Source organism: Ailuropoda melanoleuca, chromosome 7 (assembly GCF_002007445.2).
Source record: "Ailuropoda melanoleuca isolate Jingjing chromosome 7, ASM200744v2, whole genome shotgun sequence".
Taxonomy (NCBI): Eukaryota; Metazoa; Chordata; class Mammalia; order Carnivora; family Ursidae; genus Ailuropoda; species Ailuropoda melanoleuca.
This window is the reverse complement of record NC_048224.1, coordinates 113151258-113178887: the sequence shown is the minus strand read 5'-3', so window position 1 is coordinate 113178887 and position 27630 is coordinate 113151258. Positions and strand designations below refer to the sequence as shown.

Sequence of the window (27630 nt, the reverse complement as noted above, 5' to 3'; positions counted from 1 at the left end):
TAAACAATTAGGATTTTACTTTTCCCATAGCAACATTAAAATTTAAAAAATCACTTTTATTGTTGTAAAATATACATAAAATTTACTATTTTAACCATTTTAAGTGTATAATTCAATCGCATTAACCATGCAACCATCAACACTGTTCATCTCCAGAAACTTTTCAACATCCCAAATAAAACTTTCCCCGTCCTCCCCTGCTCTCCCACCACTGGCACCCAACCATTCTACTTTCTGAGAGTTTGCCTACTGTAGGTACCTGGAAAGTGGAATCTTGATATTTGTTCTCGTTTCTAACTTATTTCACTTAGCTAAATCACTTTAATCAACACCTTGGTTACTCAGTGACTGAATTCTAATTTCATTCTACTCTACATGTTATATTTTAAAACAAATGTCTAGCTTTTCCTGATAATTTCTCCCACTTATTGCTTAAAGACACTTCAATCTAGCAAATTATAAACTCAGAGGTCTTAAGGACAATTTCGTCTACCACTGCCTGCCACAAGAGCTTTTTATTGGTCTACTTACTCTAAGTGTCTTTATATTGCTAATTATTTTCATTTCATTATAGTTTACAGGCACTAGACCTTTTGGAAAATCCCACCTAGCACCTTAACCATAGTAAATAATAGCAAATAAAAGAACACAAGCATGATTCAAACTTCCCCAGAAGGGAAGTTAATTTATTTAGGACACTGATATGAAGGCTCTCTCTTTTGATACTAATTTCCTATCTCTGGCTGAATCGGCTCTATATGAAGAAAATTAAAAACACACTTTTTTTTTTTTTTAAAGATTTTATTTATTTATTTATTTATTTGACAGAGATAGAGACAGCCAGCGAGAGAGGGAACACAAGCAGGGGGAGTGGGAGAGAAGAAGCAGGCTCATAGCGGAGGAGCCTGATGTGGGGCGATCCCATAACGCCGGGATCACGCCCTGAGCCGAAGGCAGACGCTTAACCGCTGTGCCACCCAGGCGCCCCCCAAAACACAATATTCTTATCTTTAGGTGGGGAAACGTCCGAAGTTTCAGATGGTTGGAAACTATTTCAGAACCGTCAAGGTTATCTCACCTTTCTTTTGGGGCATCCCTAGATCATAACCTCTCTGCAATCAAGTCGAGTAATTATGGACAAGACACTAATCCTCTGGAAGTCTCAAAGGGTTCGATTACACCAGCCTGTGCTTCCCAACCTTGTCCACACCACAGCGCACACAACATGGTATTGCAGGACACTGAGATAAACGGAGGAGGCAGTACAGCACACCTGGAACCCACTGGCCGCCGTGCGTCCTCGCACAACGCGTAGACGCTCTCAAGGAGCGCTCCAGTCCGGAGGTTCGTTCCAGCTGATGCGCCACAGCCGTCTATTACATAGGATGAAGTGGGACTCCCACTGTTTCTGGAGTCAGCGGCCTTTCCCTTCTTGTAAAAAAGAAAATCTTTATTCCGTACGCGGGCCAAGGAGTAAAAAAGCACCAAGGCCGCAAACCACGCAAAGAAGCAAAGAATCGAGCGCCGCACTCAACCGGCGCGCTCTCCGCCGATCTTACGTCTCTTCCCAGCAGGCTCCGGGAGTCAACGCGAGACTTCATCAATTCTCGCGATATTTATCGGCAGCCATCTTCTTGGGGGTGCTAGGAGCCGGGGAGACCCCCCGAATCGTTTCCATTGAGCTGCCCTTCGTCTTCGTTTTCTTCACTTCTGCCTCTTCTGCGTTGCCAACTCCACCTGATCCCGAGGCTGAGTGAAAGCTCGGATCTAAGCGCGTGTCGCACTCCCGGTCCAAGAAGATTTGCTCGGGTGGAGGGAAGGGGGAGGGCCCGGGCAAACCGTTGCTGCCTCAGCCGGGGTCCGGGGACGGGGAGCTTCTGGCACCCCGTGGATTCGCGGCCTGCGACGGTACCCGCAGAGCTGTTCGCCGATCGGGGCTCGCGGGAACCTGCCACCAGCGCCTCCCACCGCGGCCCACGCGGGCGGCGCGCGGAGGAGGGGGCGGGGGCAGCAGCGGCTGTAGCGGCCGCGACCTGGGCGGGCGGAGGAGTGTGACGGGCCTCGGGGCCGCTGTGGATGGTTTCTAAAATGATCATTGAAAACTTCGAGGCACTCAAGTCCTGGCTCAGCAAGACTCTCGAGCCCATGTGAGTATCCGGGGGCTATCTCCTTGCAGATATGGAAGTGGGAGATAGGCGGACCCAGAGATCTGTGCAGTTTCCCGAAGTGCCTGTGATGGAGGCCGAAGCGGTGAACAGAGATCCCAGGGTTTTGTGTTTTCTCCTTTTCCACCCTGGCTTCCAGGTTCAGGATACCCCAGAGAGCCTGAGCTGACCTTTATCTTACCGCTGAGGTGGTCCTTGAACTGATATCTCCTCTTGTTTCCCCGTTATATGTAGACCGACTCCAACCTACAGACACATTTGATGAGGGCCACCAAATCGGTTTCTTTTCTTTTAGTGAACCCGAGCATAACCTCTTTCCCACAGACTGTTTTAACTGGTTTCTTTAAAGTGAATGGCCCTTATTAGGCATTAGGGCAGTTCTCATGTAAGCCACTCACGTTTTACCTAAATACAGTCCCCGAAAGAAAGGCCACGTTTCCCATGTGCTATCTGGCTCACCCGCACCTCTCTTAACTGATTGAAGATGTAACAGGTGCTAAGGTGTCCAGTAAGATTCTCTTTTCCCCACTTACACGTTTGTTAGTTTGGAGAGAAGGAAGAAAATGTTACTTATCCATATGGGATATTTGGCAGTTTTAAGTGGGATGCTGTAGATGGACTCTGGGGGGCGGGGGGTTCAGAGTACTGGAATGTTTTAGATTAGAAAAAGAGTGTTTTAAGGATTTATCTTTTAATACATGCAAAATATATCTTGGGCCAGGTGCTTTATCAAAATTAGTTGATTTACAATAAACAAAATGAAATAGGGAAATTCACTCATTTAGTAATTTTATTAAGTGCCTGCTGTGTATTGTGGGAGGCTTTGGTGATAGAGCTTTTAAATTCCAAAGTTGAAAAGACAGTAATAAATGAGTATAAAAGAAATAAAATAGGAATAAAATAGCAGTGGCGGTTGTAAAATAGAGAGTCATATAAAAGACTGATCAGAAGGCCTCTCACAGGAGGTAGCATTTGAGCAACACTTGAGGAGGAGAAGGAACCATCTGTGTCAAAGTCTGTAGAAAGACTGTTCCTTGCAGAAGGAACAGCAAGTGCAAAGGCCCTGTAGCAGATATGATCACAGTGTGTTCCAGGAAGAGAAGGAAGGCAACTGTGGCTACAAGGAACGTTGTGATGGGGGAGAGAATGGAATAACATGAGGCTAGAGAAGTAGGAGGGGGCCGCATTATTTCGGTTCTTTGAGGCCATGGACAAGAGCTAGGATTTTATTTAAAATACAGTGAGACCTTGGATAATTTAAAGCAGGCAGGGACTGATTTGATTTTGTTTTAACTCCACTCGCTTAGTGGAAATTAAGGGGGCAAGAATGAAAGTAGACTATTCTGAAGGGCATTGTAGGCAGGAATGTAGGTCGTTTATATTAGAGTGATAGTGGAGACAGAATGAAATATGTTTTGTAAGTAGATCTGATAGAACTTGCTGATGGATTGGATGTGGGAGATGGGGGAAAGGGAAATCAAGGATAATGACTAAGAAGGTAGCCCAAACAGCTGGATGGGTGATGATAGAGAAGACTCGGAGAGAACAGGTTGAGGGGAGGAGGAAAGGTAATTGGTGTTTGTTACACATCCAAGTTAGATATTTAAGAGGTGGTTGGGTTGAGTCTAGAACTTGGGCAGGAATAGAGAAAGTTAGAGTCATTCAGAGAGTATTTGAAACTGTGGAATTGTGGAAGATTTCCTGGTAAGAATGTGTTGATAGGGAAGAAAGGAGGGCCCAGGTCTGAAGCAGAAGACTGAGATTTATGTTACTAACGAAACAAATGTATGGCAAGAGAGGAGAGTTGTCAGCTTGATGGGATGCTGCAGAGTGGATGAAAAGGTGGAGGCAGGTAAGTGGCCCTTAAGTTTGGAAAGGTAAAAGTCATTGGTGACCTTAGCAAAATAGTTTTATTGAAGTGAGGTGGTCCAGATAGAAACTTTGTTTCAGTGGATGAAGAGAGAGCATGCAGCGGTGGTTGCAGTGGTTTAGAGGACGAACTCGAGTCTGAATGGCTGGCTTTGAATATTGCATCTGCCACTTACCAGCTGTATAATATTGGGTAAATTACTTAACTCAGTGCCTCCCGTTTCCTCATCTGTATGGGGAAATAATGAATATGTATTAAGAATCTTTGGACAGTGCCTGGTTTGTAATTAGCACTCAAGTATTAGGTGAACAGAAAACATAAAAAAGTTTTGAATTTAAATAGCATTCCTTTTTTAAAAATTTTTTTGAATTATACTTGACACACAATGTTACATTAGCTTCAGGTAAACACGTAGTGATTTAACATCTCTGTACGTTATGCTATAACCTAAAAGGAGTTTATTTGTAGTTATGTAGTGTGTATGCTTGTGACTTTTATTCAGTTTTAATGAAGTGTGTTTCAGATATCTTATAGCCTACTTAGATGACTGTAGCACTGCAGTCATTACTGTTAGGATAAGTAAGGCCGCTGGTACAGCTTAGACAGTGGCAGGAATTGGGATTGGTCCTTTCATAATGTACATTGCTGTGGTAAAATTGAGCCCTTCTTGTAGTTCCTACCCCTTTCATTGCATTTCAGGTGAGTTCTTGATGACTTTTAAAGCTGCTTCCAATTGTTTAAGACTTGTGGTTTCTAACCTTCGTTTTGTGAAATTTTAAGATGTGTTTGTTATCTAAAGGGATTTTTAGCTTTACTTCGAAAGTGTATTTGCCAAATAGCACCTATTTGAAGGAGAAACATTTGAAGGACCAAGGGTAAGATGTAACTCAAAACTCATATGGAACTTTCTAGCTACTTGTGCTAGTATAGTATCTCATGGTTTTGGACTTCCCCTGCATTTTAAATATGTTAATTCAGCAAACACTGAGTACTTAATCTGTACTGAATGGTAGTGTTAGATATTGGGGATATTGGGAAACAGGCTGAAATAACTATCTTCATATTGCTTACCATTTGGTAGGGAAGACAGAGGTTGAACAAGTAAGTATAAGACCTTTGAGTATTATGAAGTCCAGAATGCTGTCAAAATGTATGTTTGGAAGGTCAGGAGAGGCTTTTGCTGGTCTAACATTTGATCTTAGCTTAAAAGGATGAGGAACAGTTTGCTAGGGCAAAAAGGTGGGAGAGCTGTGAAAGCATTCTAGGTTTTGAAGAACAGATTGTATGAAAGCCCTAAAATGAAAAAAAAAAAGTGTCTTGGGGGAAATGAAAGAAATTGAAAAAAAAACTGAAGGGAAGAATAGCAGTGGATAGCTCCAGAGAGAGGAGCAGGATCATTCAAGACTTTGTTGAGTCATGTTACGGATTTTGGATGATAATAGAAGGATAGTGGAAGCCTGAGAAGGGTTTTAGGGCATGAGAGTTTTCAGATTGACATGAAAACAAACAAAAACCCAGCGTGGTTGCAGTGTTTGGCATGAAATAAAAGTCGATAAATCTGCTTGTTATTTGATTATAAGGTCTGTATGTGTCAGGGCTCTGAGTTTTGTGTTTTTTTTCCTCAAATTATTGAAAATGTAGGTGTTAAAATTGGCATCTTGAAATACTTAAGATTGATATTTTGTTCTCTCAAACATTTGCTTAGTCATACTGCCATAATAAAATGAAATTAGTTGTTGGTCTTTTCTTCAACATTCATTTCTTTTTGCTAATGTTGTTGGTCTTTTTCTTCAACATTCATTTCTTAAATGTAAGCTTTTTTTTTTTTTTTGGTGGTGATGTTCAATTTCCGTTTTTTTTTTTTTAAAGAATTTATTTATTCGACAGAGATAGAGACAGCCAGCGAGAGAGGGAACACAAGCACGGGGAGTGGGAGAGGAAGAAGCAGGCTCACAGCGGAGGAGCCTGATGTGGGTCGATCCCATAACACCGGGATCACACCCTGAGCCGAAGGCAGACGCTTAACCGCTGTGCCACCCAGGCGCCCCTGTTTTTGTTTTCTAAACAGAAAAGGTTTTCTGTATTTTGAAACTTTTTATGAGGTTGCACATCACTAAATGTGGTGACTTAAAATCATGGACTTCAGTAGCTGGAGGGAAACCTCAAAATCAAATCAAATTCGAAAACCTTAATTTTTCAGAAAATGGAGAGGCAGATAGACTTAGTGATGTGCCCAAAATTGTGAGGTTAGTAGTAAAGTACAGAATGCATAGTTTTGTGCTCCTGCTGCTATGTAGTGCTGTGGAGGTAATGTGTAGTGGAAAGAAACCAAGTTTTGTTGCCATATAAACTGGTCTTCACATCAAAGTTCTGCCACTTTTAACTGAGTAATTTAGGCAAATGAACCTCTCCTTTCCTTAATGGTATAATAGGGGGAATTACACTTATTTCCTTCTGTAGTTGAAAGAATTGAGACATAATTTTTTAAAAGATTTTTAAATTAATTAATTAATTAATTTAAGAGAGAGCCATGGTGGGGAGAGGGAGAGGGTGAGGGAGAAAGAATCTTAAGCAGACTCGCTGCTGAGCTTGAGCCCTGCAGGCTCATCTCACAACCTTGTGATCATGACCTGAGCCACCAGGAGTTGCATGCTTCACCGACTGAGACACCCAGGGGCCCCTGGGTCACATTTTTAGGAGCCTGGCCCTACCCTCCTTCCTTAAATACTGCTTAATTAAACATAAATAGGTTACATTACTGGCTACTGTTAACTATTATCATCACTGCTGCTGCCACTATCACCCTCATTTGTATGCACTGTTGAAAGTTTTGTATTACTTCCAAGTTCTGAGAGGTAAGGATTGTTACTTCATTTTGCAAGTGATGGCACTGAAGCACAAAGTTAAGGTACTTATCCAGAGTCACACAGCTAGCCACAGCATGTGACTGCAGAGTAATTTAAACTCATGCTTTTTTTTTTTTTTTTTTTTTTGCCTCTAGAGCCATGTTCTTAATTTACTACTACACAATATAGTGTGATCTACCCTATTATTGTATGCACTTCTTTACTATTACATTTTCATAATACCAGCTGCAGTTATAAAGGAATAAAGTTCTAAAGCGTCATGGTTATCAGTGCTTTACAGTGTAAGAAAGAAACTTATTCGGAGTTTTTGTAGTCTCTCTCCCCTCACCCACACTGATTAACTGTGCCCTTCTCACCACATTAAAATTATTTTTTGTTCCTGTTTTACAGGAAGAATTGAAAGGTGATCTCTTCACTGCTGAACTTTGTTTCTATTTCCCTCCTTTGATCTTTCTTTTTGTACAGACTTCTTTTGGCATAGAAAGTCAGTTTCCTAGTCCTTAAGGAAGAAAAACTCAGCAATAGTGGCAGCAAAAACAAAACAAAAAATAAAATCATAGTTTTCTTCCAGTCACTTTCATGCTAGGTTTTCCTTTCACTGGTAAATCTAGGAATAGTAATCAGTCTTTACTTTTTCACTCCTTTGTCCCCAACCATTTAGTTCTTAATCCTTTCTCATATAGTCTCTTCCTCCTTATACAAAAACAAAATTGCTTACCTCAGTGTTACCAATGAGTTTATTAAATGTAGAGATTTTATATAAATTTTATATTCTTTGGCCTATATATATAACATTAAGCAATGTTGATGCTGCCTTTTTTTTTAACTTCTCATATCTTTAATCCCTAATACTTTGCTTCTGTTTCTTCTCAAATCAGCTGTCTTTTTTAGTTCTTTTTCTTGCCTTTTAATTATATTTTTTCAAGTTATGTTTCCATGCCTTTTTCCCTCAACTGTTTCTACTCCTGTCATCTCATTCACATTCATCCCCCTGGATAGTTTCCATTATAATCTGTGCCAGTGGTTCTTAAAAACTGTGTGTGTGTGTGTTTTGGAGTCTGAAAGTTTGATTAAAGACTTCCTTCCTTAGGATATTGCATGTGCTATATATAAATTTGCATTGAATTTCAGAGCTTTTCCAAGAGAACCTCTAGTCTCTACATTATTTTTCACATATGTATGTTTCGACTTAACCTCTGTTCAAAGCCTTAAGCTCTTATTCCAGTTGCTAGCTGTGTATCTGCCGGGTTCTCCCATCTGAACTTCACACTACATTTCTGAAAATAAACGTTCTCTGAATTTACTAATTTCCATTTCATTTCCTCAAATTTTCCAAGCTTGAAATTTTATTTTTTTAGCTTTTCCTCCCTTCATTCTTTCCCCCTTCAGTTACTCATTGGGTTCTATCTCTTTTTTTTATATAATTATTAACTAATGACATTGCTCAGTAGGGGGTCTCACACTCCTTATATCTAAATTTTTGCAGTTTTTTCTCCCTTCTAGTTCCATCCTGGATGCCCAGCCTTGTTTATATTCTTTTATTTGCTGAAATTTTTAGCACTGCTAAATAAATTGTATACATTTTGACCTGGTTTTCAAAATGTGTAATCTTGGGGCGCCTGGGTGGCACAGCGGTTAAGCGTCTGCCTTCGGCTCAGGGCGTGATCCTGGCGTTGTGGGATCGAGCCCCCACATCGGGCTCCTCTGCTATGAACCTGCTTCTTCCTCTCCCACTACCCCTGCTTGTGTTCCCTCTCTGGCTGGCTGTCTCTATCTCTGTCGAATAAATAAATGAAATCTTTAAAAAAAAAAAAACAAAATGTATAATCTGCTTATCTTTCCAGTTTTATCTTCCCATTTTTTGGTGAGTTTTAATTTCAGCAAAGCTGAACTTTTTTCTTTATCACATTGTTTATACTGTACCCTTTTTCCAACTTTTAGAGGGTAAGATTCTTTGAGTGCTTATCATATGCTAATCATTATGTATTCATTGAGTGTGATATAGATTCTGTTATTTCAATTTTAAATATGAGGAAGTGGAGTCTTAGGCAGGTTAATATGGGTCATAGCTAATAAATAATGGAGAAAGGATTCAAAACAAGACATTTTGATTTCAGAGCTTTGTTTTGTGTTATGATATACTGCCTTTCTCCATTTCCTTTATATATATTGAAATCAAAGGTCAAGGATTGAATCCAGTTCTTCTAGACATTATTTATGATCCATCCATCTGCAAGGAGTGACATGACTTTTTCCTCCTAGCACTAGTTTGCATCAGTTATGACATTCACCACTTGCATACTTGTTTAGTAATTATTTCTTATTTATTTTAGCTTCACTATTAGAATCTCAGGTCCTTGAAAGTAGACTCCAGATCATAAGATTTAACTGTCTTCCTGTTGTATACAGCACCCAGCACAGTGTCTTCTGTGTGGTATATTAAATACACTGGTTGAAATTTCTAGTTTGTGTAACCATAACCTAAGCAGAGAGAAGAAGTGTAAACTATAAAATGTACCATACTTAAACGAGAATTTTATTTCAGAGCAGCAGATACGTGAGCAATTTGAAAAGTTACTAGTCTCTGGGTCTGTTTCTCTTTATTTTTACTTCATAGCGCCTTCAGATTATGTAAAGTTTAAGCAATTTTTTTTTTAGGGGGAAAGGACACTGAAAAATATTAATAACATTTACTCAAAGTATTTTTGAATTCTGTTATGTGCAAGCTGCTGGACTCCATGGAGCTGCCCAGAAAAGAATGCTATATGATAATTCTAGTCTGATGAATTTTACAGCTGGTAGAAGAGTTTTTCTATAATTGATTACTGGTTAAATATTTTTCATTACCCTCTACATCCCTTTAACTTTTGTTGAGTTGACTCTCATTACCACATTTCACTGCTGCAACCTTACTTGGCTTTTTCATCTGAGTGCTGAGTAGTTAAAATGGGTTTAGCATTTTCTATATGTTTTAGCACATCCTTGTCTTTGGCTTACAAAAATTCTCAAATAAAATTATTTTATATGCATATCAATCAAAAGACAGAGATAGTATTATGAGCAAAACAGAAAATAAGATATTCCAGTGTTTGGTGTCTACACATCAAGAATGACTAATTCAAGCTTGAGCTAAACAGCTTCTAGGAATATTTTTTTTCTTCCTTCTGCTTCCTAAGTCCCAGAGAATAGAGAGTGAGAGAAATGAGTAGATGGTATAAGCCCTTCCTACCAAACTTACTTACTTACTCCCACTACCTCATTTCTTTGGAAAAATCCTTTTCAGTCTACAAATAGTAACTTCTCAAACAGGTGAAAGTTTATTTTTAACTTGGGGTCGTATTTAGTATTGTGTGTGTTTGAAATAATGGAATTCATTTGAGATCTGTTACTTAGTGATTCTTCCTGAGGTATTTTACCAGCACACAAGCGAATATGTTTATGTATTCTTTCTCCTTTTAACATAATTGGTATCATACTTGGATGTCATTCCACATAATACATAAAAGTGTTGTCTTTTTTATTATAGTTACATAGTATTTTAATGTAACGGATATGCCATAATTTAACCATCTGTATAGATGAACTGGACAAAAAGTACAACAGTGTATATATTTGCACGACACACCCATATATACCCATCACTTTGATTCTGCTGTTAATATTTTAGTGTGCTTGCCCCTATCCTTCTTTGATGTATTTTAAAGTAAATTGCAGATGTTAGTGAACTTACCTCAGAGTACTTATGCATATCATGAGAGTTCAGTATTTACAGTTTTAAAAAAAAGTTGGATTTATATGTATACGATAGTGTCCACAGATCTTAAAGTGTATTGTTTGATGAGTTTTGACAAATGATGTACATCTTTGTAACTCAGTTCCCTATCAAAATAAAGAACATTACCATCATTCTGGAAAGTTTCCTCATTCCCTTTCCCATGCTACCAGTTACCCATAGAAATAAGCACTGCCCTGATTTTTTCCCCACTGTATATTAGTTTTGCCTGTTAAGGAACTTCATACAAATGGAATTTTGGAATAGGTGCTCTTTTGAGCAGGACTTCTTTTTACTTCTCAAAATGTTCTTGAGATTTATCCATTTCCATATTGTTGCATATATCTGTAGTTTGTTCCTTTTTACTGCTGAGTAGTATTCCATTATCAAACGCATGCTATATAGTTATAATAATGCCCATGCCATTTTTTTTAGTACTGACTAGTTAATTTAACACATTTTTTCTTTTAATTGAAAATAATACATACTTGTTTTAATTAAAAAAATATAGAAATAGAAACCAAAAGCGAGGGGCGCCTGGGTGGCACAGGGGTTAAGCATCTGCCTTCCGCTCAGGGCGTGATCCCAGCGTTATGGGATCGAGCCCCACATCAGGCTCCTCCGCTATTGAGCCTGCTTCTTCCTCTCCCACTCCCCCTGCTTGTGTTCCCTCTCTCGCTGGCTGTCTCTATCTCTGTCGAATAAATAAATAAATAAATAAATAAATAAAATCTTTAAAAAAAAAAAACCCAAAAGTGAGTCTTTCTAGCCCCTTCTTGATCCCCATATGTAAATACATAATTGTATATTTATAAAAATAAACATACATGTATTATGTTTATGTAGGTATATGCAGTTGATCCTTGAATAACACTGGTTTAAATTGCATGGATCCACTTATACATGAATGTTTTACAGTACTGTGAATGTATTTTCCTAATAACTCTTAATATTTTCTTTTCTCTTTATTGTAAAAATACAGTATATAATTACATATACCATACAAAATGTGTATTAATTGACTGTTTATATTGTTGGTAAGGTTTCTGGTCCACAGTAGGCTAGTAGAGCTTAAGATCTGGGCGAGTCAGAAATTACACACAGATTTTTGACTGCGTGGGGGTTGGTGCCCTTAACCCTTGAATTGTTCCAGGGTCAACTGTAATTTTGTAACATAGGATCATGTTGTTCATATGTTACTGTAAGTGATATTATGGGTAACAGACACTCTGCATATCCTCCCATATGAGTATATTCTTTAGTTTCCTGTTCTTCTCAATGGCTCCATAGTGAATATACTATATAATTCATTTTAATAGTGCTTTACTTAAGACATGGGCATTACTTTTTAGAAAAAAAAATTAGCTTATTTTCTTAAGAGTGTTAAATTCCTGCATATAGTTACAAGAAAGAAAACTTGCCAGAAGGCTTTGAAATGAAAAGTTAAAGTCCTCTTCACACTTCTTACCCTAGCACTTTTTTTTTTTTTAAAGATTATATTTATTTATTTAACAGAGATAGAGACAGCCAGCGAGAGAGGGAACACAAGCAGGGGGAGTGGGAGAGGAAGAAGCAGGCTCATAGCAGAAGAGCCTGATGCGGGGCTCGATCCCATAACGCCGGGATCACGCCCTGAGCTGAAGGCAGACACCTAACCGCTGTGTCACCCAGGCGCCCCTACCCTAGCACTTTTAATATGTAGCCTTAATACCTTCAAAGTGGCTGATTCCAGTTTTGAGTAGCGCTACCACAATTTACTTAACCATATTTTTACTTGTGATTTGGTTAGTTTCCTAGGTTTTTTTTTTTTTTTTTACTTTATAAATAACTGCAATGAACATCTTACCATATGTAGTTTCTTTTTCTCTAACTTTTCCTTCTTTCGTTCCTTTCCCTCCCTCATTCTCTTTCCATCTTCCTCCCTTCTCTTCCCTCCCTTCTCTTTTTTGTTTTTCCTCCTCTCCTCACCCCCTCCCAGTTTTCATTAGAGGGGAATTATTTTCCAGATGTCACCTGATGCTGCTGTTGGAGGCCTTTTTAACATTAAAAGATGTGTGTTTGAAAGCTCACCTAGGTGTGCTTTTGACAGTGATTGTTTAAATCCAGTAGTTCAGATAAACTCATGTATATCGTTGTAGCAAATAATTTCTCTTGTTTTCTCGTCTCAGAGAGCCATTTAAAAAGTGACAGAAGGAGAGGGGCACCTGGGTGGCTCAGTCGTTAAGGGTCTGCCTTCAGCTCAGGGCGTGATCCTTGCAATCTGGGATCAAGCCCCACATCAGACTCCTCCGCTGGGAGCCTGCTTCTTCCTCTCCCACTCCCCCTGCTTGTGCTGTCTCTCTCGCTGGCTGTCTCTATCTCTGTCAAACAAATAAATAAAAATAAAATCTTTACAAAAAAAAAAAAAAGCTAGTCCTTTGAGTGAGTTGTATTTAAAAAAAAAAGTGACAGAAGGAGAGATAGTATGTCAGTATAAATTCTGGCCTGTTTTTGACTTTATAACTTCTGTATCCTGCTGTTCTGACACTCCCTGCTGCTATGCCCACATTCTCCAATTATTAATTTTCCATTGCTTATTGGCAATTTAAAAGTTGTTACGAAAAAGCATTTCTACAAATTTAAGATTTATGCAAATCTTAAAAAGTTACCAAAAGTGAAAAATACTTGAATGATTACAAATTCTACATACAAGCATTTAAATATGCTGTTCAGCAGATCATTTGTTGCTCTTTGTAATAGTTTTTTTAATTGAATAAATCTGCTGAGTAACATTGTGTAAGTTTAAGGTATAAAGTGCATCACTTTAATACATTTATGTATCAATATGATTGTTGTAGTAATATTTATCACATATTATAGTACAATATTATTGTCCATGTGTATAATACTGTGAATTTGGTCTCCATGGCCTATTTACTACTCATTGCAAGTTTTACCCTTAAACACCATCACGCCTGTCTCCCTCCCTCCCAATCCCTGGTAGCCACCATTTTACTGTTTTTCACAGGTTTAACTTTTCTTAGGTTTCACATATAAGTGATTCATACAATACTTATCCTTTTCTGTCTGATTTATCTTGGCATAATGTGCCGAAGGTCCATCTTTTTTTTTTTTTTTTCCACAGAAGGAATGATTGTGGCTGAATAATATTCCATCATATTTATGGACCACATCTTTTTTATCCATTTATATGTTGATGGGTATTTGGGTTGTTTTCAGGTCTTGGCTGTTGTGAATAATGCTGTGATAGAGATGGAAATTCATATATCTGATCACTATCTTGTTTTCATTTCCTTTGGGTACATACCCAGAAGTGGAATTGTTGGACTGAATGATAGATCTTTCAAAAATTTTTTGAGGAACCTCCATGTTATTTTTAATATTGTCTGGGCCACTTTTTATTCCTACCAACAATGTATAAGGGTTCTCTTTTTAGTACATCCTCGTCAGCATCTATTGTTTCTTGTCTTGATGGTAACTATTCTAACAGGTATGAGGCAGTATTTCCTTGTTGTTTTGATTTGCATTTCCCTGATGATTCGTGACATTAGCATCTTTTCATGTGTCTCTTGACCATTTTGATGTCCTCTGGGGAAGTGGCTATTTAATTCTTCTCATTTTTTAATTGTAATGTTTGATTTTGTTTGTTTATGAGTTGATGGAGTTCTTATATATCCTTTGGTTATTAACCCCTTCCAGCTTATGGTTTACAAAAATCTCCCTTTTCAGATTGTCTTTCATTTTGTTGATGGTTTTGTTGCTCTGCAGAAGCCTTTAGTTTGTTGTAGTCCCACTTGTTTTTGCTTTTATTGCTTTTGCTTTTTGTGTCAGCCTCAGAAACTCATTGCCGATAGCTATGTCAAGGAGTTTACCACCAGTTTTCTTTAAGACCTTTGTTTCAGGTCTTTGAGTTAGTTTTTGTATATGGTGTAAGATTTTGGTCCAGTTTTATTTTTTTGCATAGGACTTTCCAAGTTTCCCAACATTTATTGAAGAGACTATATACTTTACTTTCCTGTTGTAAATTCTTGACCTCTTTGATATAAATTAATTGACCATGTTTGCATGGGTTTATTTTTGGCCTCTGTTCTGTTTTATTGATCTCTGTGTTTTTATGCCAATACCACACTTTTAATTACTATACTTTGTAAAATAGTTTGAAATCAGGGAGTATGGTGCCTCTAGCTTTGTTCTTCTTTTATAAGATTGCTTTGACTATTCAGGGTCTTTTGTGGTTCCATACAAATTTTAGAATTGTTTGTTCTGTTTATCTGAAAAATAGTATTGGAATTTTGATCAGGATTGCACTGAATCTTTAGATTGCTTTGAGCAATGATGGACAATTTCACAATATTAATTGCTCTACTCCATGAACGTGGGATGTCTTTACATTTGCTTCTTTGATTTCTTTCACAATCTTGTAGTTTTTGTTGTATAGATCTTTCACTTGCTTAAATTTATTCCTAGGTATTTTATTATTTTTGGTGCTATTGTGAAAGGGATAGTTTTCTTTATTTTTCAGTGTTTCATCATTAGTATGAAGGAATGCAACTGACTTCTGTAAGTCAATTTTGTATTCTGCAACTTTACTGAAATCGTTGATTAGTTCCAAAAGCTTTTTGGTTGAGTCTTTGGGTTTTTGTTTTGTTTTGTTTTTTTTAATAGGTAAAATCATGTCATTGGAAAATAGTGATAGTTTTACTTTTTACTTTCCAGTTTGGATGCCTTTTATTATTTGTCTAGCCTAATTGCTCTAGCAAGGACTTCCAGTTCTATAATGAATAGGAGAGGTGAGAGTGGGCATCATTCTCTTATTCTTGATCTTAGAAGAAAAGCTTTCAGTTTTTCTCCATTGAGTGTTATGCGAGCTGTGAGTTTGTCCTATATGATAGTGTTTATTGTGTTGAGGTATGGCGCTTTAGTTAAGGTTTTTTATTATGAAGGGATGTTGTATATTGTCAAATGTTTTTTCTACATCTGTTGAGAAGATTGTGTGATTTTCATCTTTCATTTTATTGATGTAGTGTCTTACATTTGTTGATTTGCACATGTTGAACCATTCTTCCATCCCAGGGATAAATCCCATTTGGTCTGTAGTGATGTATAATCCCTTCAATGTGTTCCTTACTTTGGTTTGCTAATATTTTGTTGGAAATTTTTGCATATGTATGCGTTAGGGATATTGGTCTGTAGTTTTTTTGTGGTATTCTTATCTGGTTTTGGTGTCAGGGTAATGCTAGCCTCATAAAATGAGTCAGGAAGTGTTCCCTCCTTGTTATTTTGGAAGAGTATGAGGAGGATTGATTGGGGTGAATTCTTTAAATGCATCATAGACTTCTCCAGTGAAGCTGTATAGTCCTGGCATTTTCTTGTGTTGGGAGTTTTTGATTACTGATTCAGTCTCTTTACTAATTATTGTTTGTTCAGATTTTCTGTTTCTTCCCGAATCAGTCTTGGTAGGCTTTGTGTTTCTAGAGATCTATACATTTCACCTAGTTTATATAATTTGTTGGCATATAATTATTCATAGTACCTTAAGATTTTAAATATTTCTGTAATATCTATTGTAATGCCTTCTTTTTCATTTCTTTTTTTTAAATTTTATTTATTCATGAGAGATGTAGGTGGGGGGCAAAGGTAGTGGGAGAAGCAGGCTCCCCACAGAGTAGGGACTCTGGGATCACAACCTGTACCAACGGAGCCACCCAGGAGCCCTTCTTTTTCATTTCTGATTTTATTTTATTTTATTTTTTATTACTATTTTTTTTTAAGATTTTTATTTATTTATTTGACAGAGAGAGACAGCCAGGGGGAGTGGGAGAGGAAGAAGCAGGCTCCTAGCAGAGGAGCCTGATGTGGGGCTCGATCCCAGAAACTGGGATCACGCCCTGAGCCGAAGGCAGACGCCCAACGACTGCGTCACCCAGGCACCCCTGATTTTATTTTATCTTTGAGCATTCACTTCTTTTCCTCTTAGTCAGCTAAAGGTTTATCAGTTTTACTTAGCTTTTCAAAGAACCAGCTCTTAGTTTTGTTAATGCTTTCTGATGTTTATCTGGTCTTTATTTCATGTATTTCTACTCTGATCATTATTATTTTCTTCTTTCTGCTAACTTTGGGCTTAATTTATTCTTTTCCTAGTTCTTGAGGTGTAAAGTTGTTTATATGAGATATTGCTAATTTTTTAATATATGCATTTACTGCTATAAATTTTCTTAGAACTGCTTTTGCTGCATCCCACAATATTTGATATGTTGTGTTTTTATTTCATTTGTTTCAAGATAATTTTTTATTCCCCATTTGGTTTCTTCTTTGACCCAGTGGTTTAGAAGTGCATTGCTTAGTTTCCACATACATGTAGATTTTCTTACTTTCCTCTTGTTGATTTCTAGTTTCATACCATTGTGGTCAGAGAAGATAGTTGGTATGATTTCAATCTTCCTAAATTTGCAAGATTTGTTTTGTGGCCTATCTTGTGCTGTTATCTTGCAGACTGTTCCATGTGCACTTGAGAAGAATGGTTATTTTGCTGCTGTTGGATGGAATGTTCTCTTTATGTGTTAAGACCATTTGTTCTGAAATGTGGTTCAGTTCCAGTGTTTCCTTGTTGATTTTCTATCTTGATAATATGTCCATTAACAGATAGTGGGGTATTGAAGTCCCCTACATTTACTTATTGTATTGCTGTCTGTTTTTCCTTTAAGATCTGTTTTAGTTGCTTAATATGTTTCAGAGCTCAGGATTTGGGAGTGTATGTATTTACCATTGCTATATCTTCTTAATGTATTGACCCCTTTATCATTATATAATGACCTTCTTTGACTCTTGTTACCTTTTTTGGCTTGAAGTTTATGTGTCTAGTGTAATTATGGCTCTGCCCACCTTTTTGCTTTTCTTTGCTTTGAATATCGTCTTATCATTTCACTTTTGAGCCTATGTGTGTCATTAGAGTGGAAATGAGTCTCTCGTAGGCAGCACGTAGTTGGGTTTTTTTTGTTTTTAATCCATCCAGCACTCTGTTTTGATTGGTGAGTTATTTCATTTATGTTTAGGATGATTATTGATATGTAAGGATTTACTACTGCCATTTCATTTTTTCCTTCTGGTTATTCTGCTTTTTCATTTTTTTTCCTTCTGTTGCTGTCTGTTAGTTGGTTTTCCATGGTGTTTTGCTTAGTCTCCCATTTTTTTTAGTTTCATGTCTCTGCTTTTTGCTATGTGGTTACCGGGAGGTTACATAAAAAGTCTCCTAGACAAGCAGTCCTTTTTCTGCTAATAAAAGCTTATCTTCATTTGCCTATAAAGATTCCATCATTTTACTCTTCCTCTTTTATATTTTTGATGTCGAAAATGATATCTTTTTATATTGTGATTTGGTTATCGAGTTGTAGCTATATTTTTAATGCTGACTTTTAAAAAAATTTTTATTTATGTTAAGTAGCCTCCATGCCCAACGTGAGGCTTGAGCTCACAACCCTGAGATCTAGAGTCACATGTCCCACCACCTGCGCCAGCCGGGTGCCCTTTAATACGCTTTTTAAAACTTTTATGCTATTGTTAAGAGTTTAATGTACTATTCTTAAAAAGAGTTACAGTATTCTGAGTATTCTGTTCATTACCTTAATCAGAGTTTTCTGTACTTTTGTCTTTTCATTTCAGCATGAAGAGCTCTTTTTAACTTTTTTTTTTTTTTTGAGATTTGTTTATTTTAGAGAGAGAGAAAGGCAGCAGGCGAGCGTGGGAGGAAGGGGAAGGGGTGAAGGGTCTTTTTTTTTTTTTTTAAGATTTTATTTATTTACTTGACAGAGAGAGAGAGAGACAGCCAGCGAGAGAGTGAACAGAAGCAGGGGGAGTGCGAGAGGAAGAAGTAGGCTCCCAGTGGAGCAGGGAGCCCGACGCAGGGCTTGATCCCAGGACCCTGGGATCATGACCTGAGTCGAAGGCAGAATCCTAACAACTGAGCCACCCAGGCACCCCGAGGGAAAGGGACTTAAGCAGACTCCATGCCAAGCATGGAGCCTGATGCAGAGCTCACTCTGATGACCCGGAGATTACCACCTGAGCGGAAACCAAGAGTTGGGCACTTAGCCGACTGTGCCACCCAGGCACACCCCTTAACATTTCTTATGAGCATGTCTAGTGATAGTGAACTCCCTAACCTTCTGTTTGTCTGGGAAATCCTCTATTTCTCTTTTGTATCTCAAGAATAACTTTGCCAGTGGAATATTCTTGGCTGGTTGTTTTTATCTTTCAGTGTTTTGAATATGTTATTTCATTCTCTCCTGGCCTATAGAGTATCTGCTGAGAAGTTAGCTGATAGCCTTATGGGGGTACCTTTGCCGGTTACTGTGTTTTTTTTCCTGGCTGCTTTAAAATTCTTTATTGTTGACTTTTGACAGTTTTCATAGACTGTATCTTGGAGAAGGTCTTTTTTTAAAGATTTTATTTATTTGAGACAGCACAAGAAGGGGGAAGGGCAGAAGGAGAGGGAGAAGCAGGCTTCCTGCTGAGCAGGGAGCCCAACATGGGACTCGATCCCAGGACCCTGAGATCATGACCTGAGCCGAAGGCAGATGCTTAACCAACTGAGCCACCCCAGGTGCCCCAGAGAGGGTCTTTCTGTGTTGGTATAATATGGTGTTCTGTTGGCTTCGTGGCCTTGTATATCCAGTTCTTTCCCTGGGCTTAGGAAGTTCTCAACTGTCCTTTAAAGATGTTCTGTGCTCCCTTCCCCTTTGTTCTTTTTTTGAGATACCAATTATTATTGTGGGGCTTGAACTCATGACCCTGAGATCACAGAATGCTATGGTCTACTGACTGAGTCAGCCAGGTGCCCGGGTTTTTTTACTTTTTAAAAATTCTACTTCTTTCTCCTCTTCCACCTGAATCATTTCTATATTTCTATCCTTGAGTGTGCTAATTCTCTCTTCCATAGGATCTGCTATATTTCCAGTGCATTCTGATTCATTCTTCATATAATGAGTTCTTCAGCCCAGAATTTTTAAAAAAATTTTAATCTCTCCAGTAAAATACTCCTTCTGTTAATCTTATGCCTGAGATCATTGTATTGCTTTTCTGAGTTTTCTAGTAACTCACTGAATTTCTTCATAATAGCTGTTTTATATCCTTCATTAGATAACAATATTTTATGTCTTTGGGTTCGGTTGCTGGAAAATTGTCATTTTTTATTGTGACACCATATTACTGTAATTTTTCATGGTGTTTGATGGGAAGTGCTTCGACTTCCACATTTGAAGTAGTAAACACCTTCCTTATTTAGGCAAGGTTTTGTTTACTTTGGTTCTTAACAATTCAACAGGTTTGTAATTAGGAGCCTTCATTTTGTTTTCCAGAAGGTGGCACTATAGTACAAGCCTTTGGTTTCTCTTAACTAGGGCTGACTCATGTTAAGGTTGTTGAGCAGGTATATTTAAAAGAAAAAAAAAGGACCAAAGGGTGCCTCTGCAGAGCTTGGGGAGAGGTGTGTATTTAGTACTTCAGGCTTTGGGTGTGCCAGTGGTCTGCGGGGGATCCTCAAGTTGGGGGGGTGTACCAGAGGTCCATGGGTGGTCCTTTACCCCCAGGGCAGAGAGCAGGAGACCCTTTCCTTCACTTCTCTGCCTACTTCCCTATCCTTCCGCTCTTCCCAGGCACTGTGGTCTCTCTGCAGAGAGAGCAACTGGTTTTTTCAGCTTTAGCATTCATGGTCAGGCAGACCCCTCTTCTCCTGCCTTTACCTTCCACCTCCTCTGCCGGAATGGTTGTGCTGGCTTCCTGCTGGACCAGCTACACCTTCTCTGCTGTTGCTACAGCCTCTGTGGTCCAGTCCCCTCACTTTCAGGTGCCCAGATGGATAGATCTCTCAGGTGTCCTGATATCCTGTGCAGAGGTGCTCTTTTTCCCCTTCAGTTATGGATATCTAATTAGTTGTAAATCAAAGAGGAGAGAAAAAGGGAATGACTCCTGCTGCCATGATGCTGATGTCTGTAATATACTTTTAAGTGTAAGAAGTACTTAAAGACCTTTTTGGGGCATTTTGTAAGAAATTGTCAGTGTGACTGGTACTTACTTTACCTTTTATGAAGTTTAATTCTTTATAATAGGAGACAGTGAACGAGATAAATCCCATTTTGAAAACTTCATACACTTGCAGTGACCAGTCTCTGAAGTTTTTCATGCACTTTCTCAAATTGGATTCTGTTAAAGTTTAAAGCTTATGATGACATTAAATAGCCAAAATTGGAAGAACAGTTCTGTGAGGAATTATGACTATTCATTTTGGTTAGGAAGGGGCTTTTGAATCCCGTAGCCTTTGTTGATTTCAGACTAAGATTTTATTGCCATTCTGAAGTGTTTGGGCATTGGGACTGGGTTGTGGTATACTGGGAAAGGTAAATTAAAGCTGGGGAATAACTTGATCAGATTTTTTTTTTTTTTAAAGAATGATACTGGGGTGTGTAGAGGTTTGATTAGATTATAGCATTTTTGGAGACAGGTTAGTTAGCAGTTTTTTCTTATAGCTTTAAGAGTGAGTTGTGAAATGCCTGAATTTGGACTTTGGCAGGAGATTAAGAAGAAATGGCAATATTCTTGGAACTTGTGTACTGAATATATATGAGGAGGAAAGGCAAAGAGGAAAGACCTGCCAATATGCTAGAGATGTTTTATTGACTTTTTTTGTATCTGTGAGAGGTCTTTGAACTTGTTAGTACACCTTTATGTATGTCATAATTGGTTTTGACCTAAACTTAGAGCTGTTTTTTGTGTTTTTGTTGATAATAGTCTTGATTTAGTGTGATCTTACAAAATGTGATAATTAGTTGATACTTCTCAATACACTGTAGTTGGGTCTGGGGAAAAGGTAGACATAGTTACCTAGAATCCCTGTAGGGGAAACAGACAAGCGTAGCATCCCAATAGTAACAATTTAACAGGACAGAAATATGTACAGATCTTAAGGTCTGGCAGTTCAGGAAAAATTTATAAAATGTTTCTACTTAGTTGAATTTCGATATTATTTATCTCTTCCAGAGGGTTAAAGTTTACTCATGAGTGTTCAGAAAGGGGGATTCTGGGGGCGCCTGGGTAGCGCAGTCATTAAGCGTCTGCCTTCAGCTCAGGGCGTGATCCCGGTGTTCCGGGATCGAGTCCCACATCGGGCTCCTCTGCTGGGAGCCTGCTTCTTCCTCTCCCACTCCCCTGCTGTGTTCCCTCTCTCGCTGGCTATCTCTCTGTCGAATAAATAAAATCTTTGAAAAAAAAAAAAAAAGAAAGGAGGATTCTGTGGCTTTTGAAAAACAGGTAGGGGGAAATTTTTTAGTTTTCAGATTACATACTGAATTATTTTAAAGTTCAGTTAGCTAGGTTTTTTTCAGACTTCTGGTCTTAGTGCTGTTTCTTTTGGGTAATTTTGCCTCTTCTTGGTCATGAAAGAAAATATTTCCTGGCGTCCTCTCTCTCTTAGTAACTGAAAGTATGAAATACCTCAGCTCTGGTTTATAAGTAGGTAGAATGTAAATATGAGTAACTGAAGGGGTGGCCTTTGGAGGCCAGAGTCCTTTCCCAGAGAACTCAGATCTTCAACCGGTCTTTTACGAGAGAGTTCTGTGACATGATACTGTAACCATACCTGTCTGTGCTTGGTTTGCCATTTGGGCTACTGTTCTTTGTAGTGAACAGTATAGAGCTTTCAAGTCTGAGTTAGTGGGTCTTATCTTCGAGAAGATGAAGACTGACTTTGTCTTTGAATCAGATACTTAAGAGATACTTTTAAAATGAATTTTAAAAACAGTGGTTCTCAAGTGTGATGGGAGGACTCCTGGGCTTTCCTGAGACCTTTCATAGGGTCTGTGAAGTCCTCCCTTTTCTAACTATGTATCTGTACAAGGTCAGATTTCTTCATGTATTTCAACCAACAGCATATCCCAACAGATTGAATATAAAAGTAGATATTAGGGTTGTTCTATCTTCTTTTAAGCCAGACAGACATTTAATGGTATTTGCAAAAGTGTGAAACATTGTCACTTTTGTCACCAAATTTTTATTCTGTTGTGGAAATATAATTTTTTTCATTAAAAAAATAGGATATTTAGTTTCAGGGGAGGCTGTTAGTCATGGAACTCTGTCCATCCCTGCCCTGCATAGGGATATGACCCAAACTGAGGAAGATGAATCATTTTCAAGGACCAGTATGATGCAGGAGGAGAGGAAGGTAATTCCCTCTCCCTGGATTCACTAGCTATCAGAATGATATAAACCTGGAACTGCTCAGAGCCATCTTTGTGGCCATGTGGAGAGGGCATGCCTTAAAATGAAATGAATACAAGGGAAAGCAGAATGAAAAGAGAGTCCTGGTATCATTTGAATTCCTGGATCCATCTATACCTCAAGTTAGCCTTACATTTGGCTTTCCATTTATTAAATTCCTGGTTTTGATTACTACCCTCCCCAAAGGGCTACTTACGTTAAATTGTAGGTTTGTTATTTAATTTATTTGATTTGTTATTTTAAATAAAATAATTTTTTTCCAGTTTTCCTGATATGGTAAATATTGATAGATGCAGTCCTTTTAAATAAAAGCTCTTTGGAGTTCTCTATAGTTTTTAACATGTAACTCGGTCCTCAGACCAAAATGAGGACTACTGTTCTCAAGGAAAGAAAGCATTGTTGCTATTTCTTGGGGGTAATATAGGGAATGAAAGAACTGACTGAATAGTTTTCAGTGTTGTGACTACATGTATTGTGGTAAGTGCGTGGTGAGAAGTGATTTTTATGATGCTCATGGATGGATCATGTTTAGATATGCTTATTTTGTGGTTGTGATTTTATTTTGTAGAATGAAGTGGGTGTGATAATTCTTAATGAATAACTTGCTGTAGCTAATTACTACGTACAAATAATCTATTTTTGCCTCCTTATTTGAATTGAATGAAACTGTATAGTAAACTATGGCAATTGAATTTTTCACTGTATGTATTGTATTTGTTGCAATGGGATTTGGATTTTTAAAAGAGTAATCCTGAGTACAAAATAATGGAACTATGACTTTGATGCAAATTAGATATTTTTCTTGAATATAAAGTGAAAATTTGGTAGGAACAGATGTGGGTGTATATCCATGTTCTACAGTTACTGAGTTAACATATTTAAATTTAATTTTTAATTTCCACTGCCACCTCCAGCTACACCTTCTCAAGATTACCAAAAATGGAAGCTTGGGTTAAATTCCTTCGGTTATCTTCCACTGAATTTCTAAAGCCTCCAAGAAACTTGAGCAAAACAAAACAGACTTCTTTTTGAAAGAATGTACTAGAAGGCTAGCTTTTTTTTGGTTTTCTTTGTCATTACTATTTTGAAAGTCCTAAATTAAAAAATAAAAACTAATATGAAGAGTGGGTTAGGAAGACTAATTACAATCTTTTTATCTAGGAGTGATTTGATTCATGTCAGTTCTTTTGGGAGGTTTTATTTTTATAATAATATTTGATTTTCTGCATTGTTTTGTTTTCTTCAGCTTTTTTAGTGTATGTACTTCCCTCCACAGATACTTTTGGAAAAGAATGACCTTCATGGATGGTTACCCCTGCTAATGCTTTTCGTTATTATTACTATATCCTTAGCACAAATTCAGAGATTGTTAAAATTTTACTTTGACGCCTTTAAAATCATTGGGTTGAGGGGCGCCTCGGTGGCTCAGTCGTTAAGCGTCTGCCTTCAGCTCAGGGCGTGATCCCGGGGTTCCTGGGATCAAGTCCTGCATCAGGCTCCTCCGCTATGAGCCTGCTTCTTCCTCTCCCACTCCCCCTGCTTGTGTTCCCTCTCTTGCTGGCTGTCTCTCTCTCTCTGTCAAATAAATAAATAAAATCTTTAAAAAAAATAAAATCATTGAGTTGAATGACTTCATGGTGATCTGGACATTTAATTTGTTAAAAGCTCATTGAGCATTTGATTTTAAATCTTAAAATAGGTAAGAGATTAGAAATCCCAACTGTTGATGAATGCTCTCTTTTCTCCATCCCACTGGACTCTTGTGCTTCATGTATAAGTAGGCATCCACTTCAGACCTTTTCTTTTGGGCTCCCTTGGCCTGGACCGTCCTTTTTCCAGATTGCCCAAATTTTGTTTGTGCTCCATTTTGATCCCTGTTTAAATTCTGATCCCTGTTTAAATGTTACTTCATCAGGATTCTTCCCTGATGATCTTATCTAAAATATATTCATTCTGTCTCCTGTTTCCTGTTCTTTCCTCCTTCCTTCCTTTTACTCTATATTTTATCTTCATGCTTTACATTATTTTTCCTTAGAGCACTTGTCTACATGACAGTATGTTGTGTGTGTTTCTGTATGTGTTGTGTCTCCTTCACTGAAGCTTCAACAGCCTCAGTGTAAGTTCTGTGAGGATAGGAACTTAATTTTTTTTGAAGTTGAATCCTCAGGATCTAAAACAGTGCCTTACATAGTAGGTGCTTGTTAAATATTTTTGAAAGATGAATGTGATATTTGGAAGATAATCAGCTATTTTATTCTCAGTACTTCATGAAGATAAAAAGAAAGGGTCCTTGATAAAAGTGAGCTATTGATCTAGTGAGGTACATTTGTATATATTCTCTCTCTCTGTCTCAGTATTCTCTCTTAGGTACTGTGTTAGGCCCAGAGGCTACACCTGTGTAAGAAGTTCTGTTTTTGGATTTTGATATGTTTTTGATAGAGCTCTCTTATATAGTACATAGTTTATCTGTAGTGCGAGGTCATTTAAATTTTTTTATTACTAATATTTACAAATTAATTGAAAAGAATATTATATTTCATATATCTGTGCAATATTCCACAAACAAAATTAAACCTAAGGATTATACTCTTTCAGGTTTGTGAGGGATTTACTATCTAGTCCAGTGCTTATCTGCCAGGAGCTGTTCAGCGTATGCTTGAAACCATTCTAATGATGGAAAATGCACTTTCTTTTAGGCAGTTTATTCTGCCTTTGGGAGGCCTCAGATTATTAAAAAAGTTCATCTCTATTTTAAGCCAAAATCTGTTGCTTCCACTTACTGGGTCTAATTATATCCCATGGAGGATGTATTGAATAAGTGTAATCTTTCTTGTGATAGCCCTTCAATTATTTGAAAACCTACCAAGTTGTCTGTGACATTTCAATTTTCCAGGCTGAGAATCCCTAGTAAGCTCTCTGATAATGATACCCATTTACCATTCTGGTCATTTTCCAGGAATCTGTTTGAGTTTGCTTATGTATTTGTAAAAGGTGACATCTAGAAGTGAAAGCAGTGGCCCTCCTTACGGCTTGGGGAGCTGGGTTGTTTCCTCTCTAGTACTGTTTTTTAATTTTATTGCATCTTTATGATTTAAGTTTTCCCCCAACCATTTCACACTTTATCTCATTTGACTTACTAAAATAAAATACTTAGTTGCTCCTCCTCCACCCTACCTTTCACAAATGCTGTTGGCAGGTCCTGTCTCATGCCTGCCTTATTCTGTAGTTTTTCTTTGTGTTTTGCCCACCCAACTCTCTCAGCCCCCCAACACACACACACACACACACACACACACACACACACACACACACACAGGTAATTGGAGTTGGAGCACTCTGTGGTTAGTTTGATGCTTTATTGGCAGATTATGTACTTGCTGGATTGAGAAGTCCTTATGGAACATAGAATCAACGGGAATTTAGCTTGTTTGCTAAGATAGGGATGAAGTCTGTCACTCAGTGTTCTTTGTACTTAAACATTTTCAAAATCTGTTCTCTCTCTCTCTGATCTGAAAGAAGATTTCAGTCCCACTTTTCTTTTACTGTTTCTAGAATGCTAGTAACATAGCATAGGGTAAAGTCTAGCTCTGACAAGATCTTTTCGTTCAGACTGCAAACCTATCATCTACAATGGCAGTTGGTGCCATAAAGTACCACATGAACAGTCTTGCTTGCCATGGAGACTTTTTTTTAATAACCCCTTACTATCTTAATATAATTTTCCTTTGATTAGGTAATTTAAACATTTTTACTGCATTAATTTTGCATAGCAGGTTGGTGCTTTGGGTGTTCAGATGAAGTAGCATTGGCACTTTTATTTAAAACACAAAAGAGAACATGTATTTTGTCCTTTCTCCTTGATTTATAACATGTGGAATATTATTAAACTTCCGCAGTTCAGATGTTTTTTTACTCAGCTGTAATTTACAAGTACATATCTTTTTTATTTTCTAAAATACTAAATATGAAATGACTTTTTATAAGATTTAAGAAAAGTTACCTGTCATGTAAATTTACCCATTTTGCCATTAGATGTGAAATTATAAACCTTGCTTCCACTGTATAACTTGCAGTTTAACAAATTTTAAAAAGTAATTTGGCCTTTCAGACTATTTCAAGCATTTAAAATTTTTGTGTATGGTAGTTGATTTGCTGTGGTTGTTGTGATTTTATTGGTTTTTTTATTCAGTTCACTAGATTCCTATAGAAGATGTTGAGCAATGATTGTTCAGGAATGCTTCTGTCTTGCTTTTTTATAAAACTGTGGTCTATAAACCATAATAATTACAGAAATCACAAAGGTCTTTTTATACATTTTTTTAAAGATTTTATTTATTTGAGAGAGAGAGGCAGAGATTGAAAGGTGGGGAGCAGCAGAGGGAGAGGGAGATGCAGACTCTGCTGAGTAGGGAGGCCAACGTGGGGCTCAGTCCCAGGACCCTGAGGTCATGACCTGAGCTGAAGGCAGACGCTTAATTGACAGAGCCACCCAGGCACCCCTACATTTTTAACTGCTAAAATTTTAATTGACTTAAAGTGTCCTATTTGGAAAAGTAATGGAGTGGCAATGGGATAGATTTGGTGTTTAGTTAAGAGAAATGTAAAGTCACAGTTAAGTCATTAGAAAGACCATTATTAAGTTGAAAATTCACAACAATAAGACCAATGTTGAGTTAAATTATAGCATTT

General features: G+C 37.8%; 1 protein-coding gene across 22 annotated transcripts in view; it reads left to right on the top strand.

The window, feature by feature from the left end:
- The first annotated feature begins 1608 nt into the window (after nucleotides 1-1608).
- Nucleotides 1609-27630, top strand: part of RBM26 (RNA binding motif protein 26) — an 87251-nt gene continuing 61229 nt past the window's right edge. For all 22 annotated transcript variants that reach the window (XM_011225904.3, XM_011225903.3, XM_011225900.3 and 19 more), the window contains exon 1: nucleotides 1609-2147. In XM_011225904.3, the coding sequence (XP_011224206.1) occupies nucleotides 2077-2147 (71 nt within the window). In that variant the 5' untranslated portion in view covers nucleotides 1609-2076. The remainder of the gene's footprint in view (nucleotides 2148-27630) is intronic.